This window comes from Chironomus tepperi, unplaced genomic scaffold (genome assembly GCF_022539635.2).
Source record: "Chironomus tepperi strain 1889 unplaced genomic scaffold, CSIRO-AGI_Ctep_v1 contig_85, whole genome shotgun sequence".
Taxonomy (NCBI): Eukaryota; Metazoa; Arthropoda; class Insecta; order Diptera; family Chironomidae; genus Chironomus; species Chironomus tepperi.
In genome coordinates, this window is record NW_027226207.1 from 6,703,222 (window position 1) to 6,716,762 (window position 13,541).

At 31.9% G+C, this 13,541-nt stretch overlaps 1 protein-coding gene across 4 annotated transcripts in view; it reads left to right on the forward strand.

Moving 5' to 3' along the window:
• Nucleotides 1-11,728, forward strand: part of Antp (homeotic protein antennapedia) — a 131,647-nt gene extending 119,919 nt beyond the window's left edge. For all 4 annotated transcript variants that reach the window (XM_070634962.1, XM_070634966.1, XM_070634964.1 and 1 more), the window contains 3 exons: nt 10,008-10,152; nt 10,571-10,591; nt 10,675-11,728. In XM_070634962.1, coding sequence (XP_070491063.1) covers nt 10,008-10,152; nt 10,571-10,591; nt 10,675-10,759 — 251 coding nt within the window. In that variant the 3' untranslated portion in view covers nt 10,760-11,728. The remainder of the gene's footprint in view (nt 1-10,007; nt 10,153-10,570; nt 10,592-10,674) is intronic.
• Nucleotides 11,729-13,541: the final 1,813 nt, after the last annotated feature.

The following is a 13,541-nucleotide window of genomic DNA, read 5'->3' on the forward strand; positions in this document are numbered from 1 at the left end:
ATGCTAACCCGAGCAGTACACGTGGAGTTACCATTAGAGCATTGTAACAGCTGTTTTTGACCTATTTTGTTACATCTTGTGGTATCGACTTCTTCTTATTTGATGGGTTTAAATCAAGGATGTGCAACTGATTATTGATAATTTTTGATCAATTTTGCACCCTTGGTTTGAATAGTAAGGTTGCTTAAAACTCGATTTAATAGCCTTATGTCCCAATACAAAGCAACTCATCCAATATAATTACTTACTTACTTCAATGGCCTTACAATCCAACAGTAATTCATGACCTCTCTCAGTTGACTATCTAAAAAAAGTTCTATCGCTAACTGCCCTTTCCCAATTGCCAATACCAAGTGCTACACAGTCTCTACCAACTCAGCCAATATACTAATGACATTCCTCCATCCACAATCTCCACTAAGATCTCCAAAACGTCTCAAAAATCCCAAACAATTCTCAAACTCATTCATACTTCTCTTACATATCTCTTCCCTGCAAGAACACTTAATCTTAACATTTTTTTTTCTTCCCGTACTCATATTCCTCACTTCAACTTGCCTTGTCTTGCTCACACAACAACAAAAAAAGAACGTGGAAAATTACTTATTATTTAAAAAAGAAATATATACAACAGCAGAAAGTTATTGATAAATGTCTTTATTTAAATTGTATTCTTATAAATATAAGTATATTTAAATATCCCGTGTCTTATCTTGATTGTATCGTCCAACTTCCATTTTTCTTTTTTGCTCACACAAAATAAAATAAAAAAAATATAAAATAAAATTGACACGACATCGCTCTCTTGCTTGTATACAATAATACACACGAAATTTACTTTTACAAGAAAAATTATCCATAGTGAACGGGGAGAGTGGATACGACAGAGGAAAAAAAATTGAAACATCCGCTACATAAGGAAGATTACCGCCGACTAGAGAGTTAATCATTTGAAAAATTGACGATGAGAATTATTAATTTAAATTATCATCGAAATAAATTATCTTTCAATTTTTACGTTGAATCTTCTCTCTTGGGATGATATTGTCTTACACAACGGCGACACTTGGATGGCTGTTATGGTGATTTTGTGTAGATTTGAGGGGGATTGATGGAATTTTAGGGTGTATTTTAGTGGGATATTGACTAAATAGGGGTCTAGGTTGATTAAATGGCACTAATTTAAATTAGAATACGGGCTATGGGGATGGTATCGAGGTCTAGAAGTCGTGGGATTATTCAAGCTCATAGCCAAGCTAGATTCATATAAGCCAACTCATTTTTAGCTCAATACTAGCTTTTTTTACTGTTTATTTACTATAGTAAGGCCTAAGGGCCCCAAAACCTGAGCCTCAATTTAGTTGCCAATTTGGAGCATCAACCTCAATCTCTTTCATAACCCAATTTATTTACCAGTGTAAGTCTTTAGGGCACCAAAACCCGGACTAAACCTATCAGATGCTACTCAGAACCCTCCATATAGTGGACAACCTTAAGCACGAACCTCAATTTTCCTCAAATTCCAAATTATTTACTAAGGTAAGCCTTTAGAGCTACAAAATCCAGACTAAACTTATCAGTGCTCTTAATATGAAGCAAGAACCTCAATCTCTTGCAAATTCCAATCGATATACTAAAATAGGCCTTTGTGCCACCAAAAACCGGACTAAACCTATCATCTGCTCCTAAAAATCCCACCTTTAGTTGCCAATCTTAAGCTACAACCTCAAATCTCCTTCAAAGCCTAAATCCCTAAAATCTCCAAAAACAAAATCTGACAAAATCCCCCCAAAGGTCACATTCCCGTCTGATTTTAATCAACACAACACTCCACAGACACAATACCATCCAACAACAACAACAACAATCGCATCCAATGTCACACAATTTTTTTCACTCATGTGTGACCAGTAAAGAGCATCGAATTTGCGTGATGACGTAACATTGTATGTTAAATTGCATTTTTTACATTAATTTTTTTTATCATAATTAACGTTAGAACATTGTTAATGTAAATAATGAGAGGCGCCTGATGAACATGCGTCAACATAAAAATGGATTAACTCTTTACACTTTTATTGTACATCCAATTCCTCTTTTCTTCTTTCACTTTCTGTTGTGGCTTTTGTAAATATTTTGAAAGCACATACTATTTCAGGTTTTATATTCAAGATTATTTAATGGATATCTGAGATTGCTGCTTTGCTAGTCACTTTAATGTCTTAATTAATAAAGGAATTTTTAAATGGAAATTAATTAATTATCGATTATGAGGAACGGGGAATAAATAGCTTCATAGATAATCAATTAAATTGTTTAGCTACCTCATTTGGAGATTTAGATGGGATTGAGTTGAGTTGGAGATTGATGGTTGAGTATGTTAAGCAGTTGGCGTCTTTTTGAGTATCAAGCTAGTTTTAGTGACTTAAGAGTGATTTCAGAGAGACTTTTGATGACTTTAGAGAGACTTTTAGTGACTTTAGAGCAGATTTGAGCAGGTTGAGTGCCGCGGTTGACTTGTGCGTCGTCAAAATGTTTTGGAAGTGCCATGATCTTTGGTTTTGGTCGTGGCTTACCACTAAGTTGTACCATGACACAGAAAAGTTTGTCCATCACTGCTTTAGAGCTTTGTGAGGGCTGTAAATTGTATCTTTGGGTTCATTTATGGTTAATTCTAGCTTAACAGTACATGAAGCTCAATGTTGCGGATCAAGGTGTAGATGCAGGCTTTGGGTTAATGTAGTAATGGAACATTAAGGTCTAGACAGGTCTAGAGTCCCTTTAAAGTCCTAAATATGCACCTATGCACCCATACCCTCAAAAATTGAAGACCTCAGCGTCCAAAACCTGAAAAAGCCCCTCTAAATACTCCAAAATACCCAAAAATCCACAATTTACCCATCCACATGCCTCAATCACAACCCGACAATCTCAAACTAATAATCCCATCACATCACTTAATAAGAAAATCAATTTATTATTTCAAAAAATAATCATTCAGAAGCTTCATAAAAAAAATTCCAAAAATGAGATAAAAATTCCATCATATTAAGCCAAAAGGTGAGCAATAAACAATCAATTGAAAGATGATGAAAAATTACAAAATGTCAATAAAAATTTTGATGCCTTTATTATCCATCCCCAAAAAATAAAAAAATACAAAACAGTCTTCAATTTAATTAATGATCTCATGCACACTGCGTGCACGAGTATGTGTTAATATTTTTTTGTTTGTGGCTTAATATCCTCAAGGAATTGTTGGTACTGTAATGGAAGAATAATCGTCATCCTTAATATCAGATGCAATTTTTAAAATTTTATTTCCATTATTATTTTTTTGTTAATTGGTGGATAAATTTCGTGAGCTTCATTTTGAGCGTTCCTTAATTCATGGGCCTTAAAGGGAAGAGAATTAAAATTTAAAATTACACACATGTGCACGCGGCTATTTTCAAATGTGAATATAATTCAATGGCCTTTGGTTAGCTGGATTATTGAGGGAGGTGTGGAAGTGAGTTTGATGTTTGGGGACTGGCTGGAGATGCTTAAGAACTGTCTGAGTTTGATGGACTTAAAAATCAATTTTTCAATTTTTTTAAAGATTTTTAAATTAAAAAATTTGAATAAAAATTCGATAAAAATCCCAAAATATTCGCCTTAGCCCCCCATACCCTCCACAACCATCCACTAACTTCCATCATTTATTCCACCTCAGCAGAGAAATGAAACAATAAAGAATGAGGAACAAAAAGAAGATAAAAACAAAAAAAAATGAGCGTAACATGTAATTAAAATGAAATTAAAGCCTTTCGGACCTGATGATGCTTTTCGTAGTAATTTCGTTCCTCTTTCTCGCTCATCCTCAAAAAAAAAAAAAACCAGAAATGAAAATTACATGATGATGAGAAAGTTTAATTTTATAAAAAATTTCATGCAATTTTTCAAAAAAAAACAAGTCAAAAAAGAAGAAGAAGTGGAGAGAATAATTTCTTTTAGATATAGACACGGCACATGACTTGATGTTATGTGATGTGTGATGACCACAATGGAGAATTTATTTTTATTTTTTTGTTTTTATTTACCCAAAAGCTGAGTCTTCTCGTCAAAAACTACAACAACAAATAATTGGTCTCGTCTTCATATTTATCATCTTACTTGTTGTTTCCCTTCGAGCCATCTTCATGGAATGGACAGAAAAAAATTGGAAGTATGGAAGTTAGAATTGGGTGTTTTGGGGTTTAAGTACCTTAGGCGCAGTTTCTGGGGCTGTTAAGGATTAGAATTGACTGAAGAACAATATTAGAGCTTAAATTAGAGTTCTTTTGAAGATTTTGAGGTAGAAGCCTAATTTTGTAGCTTAAGATCTATACAAGGACTATCTTAGAGACATTAAGTATGATTTCTTGACATAATGAGTTACTTTTGAACCAAACCTTGATTTTATACATTTAGTCCTATTAATACTGATGCCATTAATTAGACACAAGTCATTTCAGCCTCTGTTGTCCTTCTCTTACTCAGTCGACTCTCTAACTTACTTATTTCGCTGGCCGTACAGATCAACTGTGATCCATGGCCTTCCTCAGATGTCACCCTAAACTAGTTCTATCGCCGGCTTCCGCCTGCCAACTGCCAATTCCAAATGCAATGCTGTCTCTATCGACAGCTTCTTTCCAGGAGTTAAGTCGACTCCCACTCCTATCTTAAATGGACATAACTTGTTAATAATGCAGGTTGAAGTGTATTTTGTTCAATTGGACACAAATCTAGGGCTCGTACTAGTGTATATCCTTTAAAATTAAATGTATCCTAACTTAAATGAATCAATCCTCAATTATACATTTAAATTTGTCCTTACTGCACCCTATTTAAGCCTATTCAATCCCCATTCAGTCCTTTATATCCACCATCAAGCTATCAGCCCAATATAACAGCTCACTCAATCTCATAATATCCACCATTAAGCTTTCAACCCATTACACCAGCTCACTAAGCCTCCATAGCATCTGGTCGCTCTCGAACTCCCTCCCAAAGCATCTCACAGCACTCCAATTCCAAAATATTAAGCTAACATAAAAGAAATAAAAAGAAAAATTTTCGGGTCTATCTGCGGGATAGTGACTTTCAAGTCATAAACGTATGATCTATCAAAATAGAAAATTAAGGTTTGGCCTCTGACTCCTCAAGTAGAATGGAAAATAAGAAGAAGAAATAAGAAATAATATTAAAAAAAAATCATGGACTATTCAACCCCGTGAAGATGAAATACATTTAAGTGGATGGAGCAGCAACATGTCTCTTATATTTTTTTTTATGTATATACAATCTATCTCACTCGCTCGTAGGTTCTATTTTATATTATACAATTCTACTCTTAAAATTACACAAGTAGAGAAAAAATGGTAACAGTCAGCTGTCAAATCGTTTGATATGGGTTAATATAGAAAAGGTTTTTTTATTTTCTGTGAGTTTTTTTGAAGTAAAGAATACAAAAAAATACCGAATCTACAACAAACCGAGTATGTACCGTCTCCTGAAAAAAAAGCAAAACTTTCCAATTTCTAAAAAATTTTATTCTTTTCTATTTTTTTTTTGTTCATGTCTTCTTCCTTGTGGAAAAAGATGATGAGGATGGTATTACCATTGAAAAAGATGCGCACATGTATGTGCAGGGAGAAATGAGAAGACAGACATGTACAATATCTTTAAATATCCCTTAAGAATTATCTTTTATTTTGAGATAGAATAACAACAGAAATTGAAATTGTTTTTAATGAAAATTCTTTAAAGTTTGACTGGATATGCGGGGGAGATGTGATAAGATTGAGAGACTGAAGATGGGGACTTGGCGGTGGATGAAGGTTGAAATTGAGTTTTTGTGTATTTGAAGCTTATTTTGATATCATTTGATGTCAATTTAGGGAATCAGACTGACGGACAATCTGAGTCGGACAGACTGAGTTGGACAGATTGAGTCGGACAGACTAAGTCGGACAGACTGAGTCGGACAGACTAAGTCGGACATACTGAGTCGGACAGACTAAATCGGGCATACTGAGTCGGACAGACTAAGTCGGACATACTGAGTCAGACAGACTAAATCGGGCATACTGAGTCGGACAAACTAAGTCGGACAGATTGAGTCGGACAGACTGAGTCGGACAGACTGAGTCGGACAGAATGAGTCGGACAGACTGAGTCGGACAGCCTGACCGACAGAGCAACTAAAAGTAAGACACAATAACAGCAGAGCAACGCATGGAATATTAGCGACAATTTCACTATACCGCATACCTCCCACGACAACTTCCTCAATCAACAAACCAACAAAATTAAGCCATCAAAAAAATATAAAAATTTCTTATAATTTCCACTAACCTCAAGAAAGCCATTAGTCACAATCAACTTACATTCATCAAAAATTTCCACCTTTTATCAAAAATAATTATTAAAATGCGTGTAGAATGTTAAAGTTTTGCGATATAGCCATAATGGTAATTATCATTGTATTTGAAAAATGCGTGTCAAAGGCTGTCAATGCATCCCCTCATTCCCAAAATAATGCTCAAATGACTAATTTTCATGTTTATCTGTTCCGTACACACAGGAACATGTCTCATTCCGATTCATGTATTTAAGCGATTCCGATAATTTACTGATCGATTAATGACAACAACAAAAATTTTTTATGAAGCAACTGTTAAGAAAAAATTGTGAAGCTTAATGGCAATCCATTAAAGCCTTTTGTTCCAAAAATATATGCCGTGAATTAATGAAAATAATGCAAAAGTCTAGTTAAAGTAAGTGTAGGTACAAAAAGGCTAGAAGGCATGTCATAAATTATACAAAAATTAACACACATTTCTTTATTATTTTTTCTTGGTGGAATCTCACACGAAAAATTTGTTGATGGGGTAGAAAACCGCGCAAGTTATCGATTTCAAGTCAAAAATGTATAAGTAGAGTGAAGATTGAAGAGGAAGAGCATTATACCCTTGTGGAGGATTTTGTAGGGAATTTTTGGTGTTGTTTTGACTTATTTGAGATTTGAAAGGAACCATAACAGGCGAAAAGACCGCTTTTAGGTACTGTAGTGTACTCTCTGTACCATAAAAGCATTTTAGACTGTTAGGGGAATATAGATTGATTTTGAAGCTGTCAAGTAGATTGAAGACTGCAAAATGGTTAACTAGATTTTAGAATCCAGGGTTTAAATCTCAGGAAGCCAAGTTATGCCTATCAGGCCAATAGCATGTTGCCAAGAGCTTGTCCTACTTGAATACATTAGTTAAGCATGTACACGAGTGTGCTCTCAGCTTACTCTTCTCTTTATATCATGTTATTTAGGGTATCTGATTTTACATCAGAATACCATCAAATGCTAGTCATAAGCAGCAATTAGAGGGCATTTGGAACCTCAATCATCAATTACATAACCAGAATGCAGAGTAAACTGTCTTAAGTTGACATATCAAGCCATTCATTTGGACAAATTCTTAGTAAATCAAATTTTAATCACTTTTTATCTTTCCAATCAACTTGACAGCCTTGGGCATGTCCTGTGTAGGAATCGAGCACGTATTTTATATATTTCAGCCTAAAAACCTCAACAACACCTTCCCAACCCCTAAAAAATTAATATATATCCCGATTAGCACTCAAGAATTGCTAGTTAAATCACAGACTCAATGTCTTCCTTAGTGAATCCGCACGTGGACCCATTTCCGCATTTGGAATTCGTCAAAAGTTGGATCTGTCCTAAGATCCACATCTTCTAATTCCCATCACTTGTGGATCGTTGCTCACACAGACCACAAATCACAGTATCCCTCCGCAAAATCAATCCAATTCCTCACAAGGAACCTCAGAATAAAAGCATGAAAATTTAATACATTTAGTGCGTGTTTCATATAATCAAAGCATACACATTGAGGTACCAGTAAACAATATAAGGTGTATAAAAGAATAAAAACTGGTACGCGTTTTTTACTTACTTGTTCACATCACTACGCTATTCGACAAAACATAAAAGAATGGAAATAAAAAAAATCTACAGACATTTATAAAATATATATAATGTACAGCACGACGTAGAGAAAACAAAAAAAAAATAAAAATTAATGCTATATAACTACGGAACGATTAAAAATCCATTAGTGTCTAAATGTTTTCATTCGTTGATGTTCCATACATCAAAAAATATAAAGGCACAATCATATACCAACAATCAACAATGGCCGAAATTGTAATTGTTTCCAAAAACGCAAATGCTGATGATATTTGCTGTTATTAGATGGAAAATAAATGAAGAAAAATAAGAAGAATCTCTATTTTCATATCACATAAAAATGAGTTTAAAGCTTAGAGTATGTTCTGCCTTATACTTAATTTTTTTGAGGTTATGAGCTTATAATGAATTAGAGATAAATGAGAAATACTTGAGAAATTCAATATTTTTCTGTTAATTTATTGACGAAAGATTTTTAATGAGCTTGATACTTATGGATGCAATAGACATAAATATTTAAATGATGAAAGTTGGAGCTAATTGAGACTACTTGAAACTATTGCTAAATGAGAGTAGATTTGAGGAGATTCTTTATTAATGGATGGATATTATGAAATATATTTTTGGATATGAATGGGGTAACTTGAGGTTAAATGAGGTACTTAGAATTGGCTGCAAGACAGTGATTAAAGTTATGGACATCTTTGAGGTAATGAGGTTGAAAATATGAGTTGAAATGGTCAAAATTCGATTATAATGACACAAAATGAGTTGAAGTGGTCAATGTTTTGAAGCAATGACTTGAAATTTACCAAATTCTTGAAGCGATGACTTGAAATTGTCAAATTCTTGAAGCAATGACTTGAGATTAGCCAAATTCTTGAAGCAATGACTTGAAATTGACCAAATTCTTGAAGCAATGACTTAAAATTGTTAAATTCTTGAAGCAATGACTTGAAATTGACCAAATTCTTGAAGCAATGACTTGAAATTGTCAAATTCTTGAAGCAATGACTTGAAACTTGTCAAATTCTTGAAGCAATGACTTGAAATTGACCAAATTCTTGAAGCAATGACTTGAAATTGTCAAATTCTTGAAGCAACGACTTGAAACTTGTCAAATTCTTGAAGCAATGACTTGAAATTGTCACTTTCTTGAAGCAATGACTTGAAATTGTCTAATTTTTGAAGCAATGACTTGAAATTGTCAAATTCATGAAGCAATGACTTGAAATTGTCTAATTTTTGAAGCAAAGACTTGAAATTGTCAAATCTTTGAAGCAATGACTTGAAAATTGTCATATTTTTGAAGCAATGACTTGAAATTGACCAAATACTTGAAGCAACAATATGAAATGTTCAAAATTCTGAAGCAATGACTTGATATGGTCCAACTCTTAAAGCAACGACTCAATATGATCAAGTACTAATCTCAATGACTCAAAATGGTCATACACTGAAAGTAGCAACTTAATAAAATAAGAACTGATTGACATTCTCAAATTAATCACAAATCACAAATCAATCAGACCATAAAACCGACTCAAAACCACTCAACCTAGTCGGTCTCTTTGCCATTTCATATCTAATTGTTTATTAAATTTTCATGACCACAAACATGATTACAAAATCTGACTCAATTCAATTAATGACAATTTCTTTGATTCCAAAAATTATTTTCATTATTTTCAATTCTGCAAGCAAAAATCTGTCAATTAATTATCCATTCCATTCAAATAATAATTAATTGCACGATCATAAATTTTCATATCCATTTTTTATGCAATAACCTTATCTCTCGTTAGTATATTTGCTACACAATCGCAACTGCAATGTCCATTTGTGAAAATTAAAAAAAAAAAAGTTTTTCTTGCTTTTTTGCATTTTCTTGTGCTTAAAAATAACTAATAAATGAATTTTTTTATCCTAAATTTATTAAAAGCATGATTAATTCGCACCTGCCTTTTTGTTTCTCTTCTCTAAAAAATTCTATTTACAGAACGAAAGCGAGGACGTCAAACATATACGCGATATCAAACATTGGAGCTAGAGAAAGAATTTCATTTTAATCGTTACTTAACACGAAGAAGACGAATTGAAATTGCACATGCATTATGTCTCACTGAACGCCAAATTAAAATATGGTAATTATTGCTTTTTAATCATTCATTTCCTTTCGATACGGGTGCAATTGTTGTTTTTGTCATGGTGGATTGGATGAATGATGATGGTGGATTGGATGTGGAAGATGATGGGATACTTTGGCTGACTATCCATCCAGTCAGAAGTCTAGTCAGAAAACCCCTTAGACATCATGTCAAAAAAACCCTAAATCCTCAAAAATGCGCTTTATTACCGATTTATAAAGAAATTTCCAACTTGTAATGCTCAATGTTCTTGTTCTTTCAAGAAAGCAACAAAAAGCCTTACATGTTTGTTAATTATCTTATCTTATACGCTCACATGATATACTTATTAATGATATATTTTTTTATTAATTTTTTTCCTTTCCATGCTCTTTGCGTGCACTTGATAATAACAACATAATGACGCTCCATGTAGGTTCCAAAATAGGAGAATGAAGTAAGTTTGATAATTTATGCACATTTAAAATTATTTTCACGCTAATTTATTTCATTTTTTGTTATTTTCTCATCATCAAATAGATGGAAGAAGGAGAACAAGACCAAAGGAGAACCCGGTTCAGGTGATGGTGCCGATGAAATTACACCACCTCAAAGTCCAGTATAAATTAATGAAAACAAATATGTTCTTTAAGTAAAATTGAGAAAAAAAAATAACTATTAAAAATTGAGTAGAATCTTAAAAAAACAAAAAAATAATAAAAGAAGATTGTCCATTTAGTATAAAAAAAAAGAAATTAAGAGATGATAATGAAGATGAGAAATGAAAATTCGAGTAATTAGTCCAAAAAAATAAACCACACGATTTTATAGATGTTTTATTGACAATTAAGATTATTATGTGTACCATTTAATGATGAAGAGAGTTTTGATTGAGGGTGGTTGAAGATTTGGGAGTCTGATTGGATTTAAGGAGCTATGAAGGGGTCTTAGCATTGAAATTTGAGGTAGTCATCTACTATTCCTCATAATTCATCAAAATATGAAGTCTTTGAGCAAAAAATGGAACTTAAATTGAGTGAAATTGGCAATATTGAAGCATTAGATTCCAGAATCATCACTTTTTTGCTTAATTAAGTTATAAGCAGCATTATAAGTTACTCTAAGCTAGTTGAGGATTGAATTTTAATAAAAGAGGCTATCGTTGAAGCTACAAGACATTCAGTCCTTAAATTTGAAGTTATTCTAGCTAGTTTGAGGTATATTGAGTGTTTTATTCAAGTAACTAGCTCTAAAGTCCATCCTTAGTTGTTATATTGAGTCTAGTCGACTTAAGTCGAGTCTACTTTGAGCATTGGCTGCTGATTTAGAGCATAGTTAGTAAATAGAGTACTCTAAACCCTCTAAAATCAGATTGAGCCATAAAAAGCTATGAAGATGGCCATAAATGACTCATACACCTCTTTAGACCCCAAAAATTACTATTCAGTACTAAAAATCCAATAAAACCAGCTGAAACACACAATCTCCTCCAATACCCATCCATCCATCCAGACCCCAACCCTCTTCAAACCCCTTCTCAACTCAAAACTAAACCACTACCTTCTTATAAATACACAAGAAAGATTAAAGAAAATTCGTTCGTTAATTTTCATTCGGAAATGAAATAATTTTCCAAGTCTCTTAAGTTTGTGCAATTCCAGTGAACGAAAGATGCGGACGATGTCAATCGGGTGAACTCATTGAAGACACTTTGATGTAGATGATGATGAATTAAATTCTAATGAGAGATGAAATCTCGTTGGATGTCTATTGTTCTCGAATATTTTTTTTTTTTGGAAAAAAAAGTGAGAAAAAAATACTTGACGTTACTATGAATGTGGAGGGGTGGGGCTGTTGTGGTGGGGGTTGAGGGGATACTGTACAGAAAATTTGAATTTTTAAAAGGTGAAATTTGATAATTTAGGTCAAAAAAATTGAGAAATTCTGATTTTCAATTGGAATTATTTGAAAATTTCTCCAAAAAAAGTTAAAAATTTAAAAATTCAATTTGAAATTTGAAAAAAAAATGATTTAAAAAACCAAAAAGAAGCTATAAAAAATTGAAAAACAGCATTGAAACCTAGAAACTCAGAAGTAGCTCAACAGGAGCAATTTGAGTCCAGACCCCCTACACCCACACCACAACAGCCCCCCCACACCAAAAATGACCTACCTAAAAAAAATTTAAAAAAATTTCTATTCTGCACGAATTGCAAAATAGTTCTTTCTCTCTCCTTTTTTTAGGCAATGTAAATTAAAAAAAATTATATGAGAAAAAAATATTTACAATTTGTATGAAAATAAAATTGATTCTCTAACTTTTAAAAAAACTAATAATTAATAATAATGAATTAAAAATAATGAAAAAAGTAAAGAAACCAACTCATGTGACCTCAAATTTTTTTAATTATTAAGGACAAAAAAAGTAATAAAAAAAAATAAAAATAATAATTGATAAACATTTTAGAATTATATTGATGAAAAAAAAGCTTAATTTAAGGCATAAAAAATTGTAATAAGGAATTATAACTTGAAAAGTATTTGACAGCAGTAAAAAATCATCAGATATTAAAAAAATACGTAATTGAACTGTAATTTAGAGACGAAAAATACATTTTTTGAACAACAAAAAAAAAGTTTTTCTTGTATTATTTTTTTTTAATTCGGGGAATTTAATGACGACATGAGGAAGGGAAATTAAGAAAATTGAAAAACATAATGGGATGTTTTATATTTGATTATAATTTGAAGGGGACTTGGAATTGGGGAAATTTTGACAGGAATTATTGAAAAAATTGGAAATAAATTTTGTAATTTTTAAAATTTCAATCCAGTTTTTTAAAATTTAAAATGAAGATTTTGGAAAATTTTAAATTTTTAAAATAAAATTTTTGAAATTAAAAATGAAATTTTTGAATTTTAAAATGAAAATTTCGGAACTTTTTGAATTTTGGAAAAGACATTTTAAAATTTTTGAATTAGAAGATTCTGAGTTTTTTGAATTTGAAATTTTGAAAATTTTAATGAGAAAAGTTTAAAAAATATTTTGAATTTAAAAATATCATTCTAAAATTTAAAAAAAATTTACGATTTGAAAATTTGAAAATTATATAAATTTTTTAAGAACAAACTTAATATTTAAATTTTTAAGACCAAACTTAAAGTCAAAAAAAATTAAAAAGTTTTCAAAATCTTTCAAAATTTTCTAAATTTTTCTAATTTTGGAATTTAAAAATAAATTTAAATTCTTCAAAATATTCAAAAATTCATTAAAATTCCTGACAAAAACTCCTTACAAGCACCCCAATAACCCTCTAAGTATTCAAAATTAAACGCTCAATTTTACACCAATCAGCGTCCACAAATGATCCTCAAATTCAAACAACCTACCGAAACCTTTTGTATTA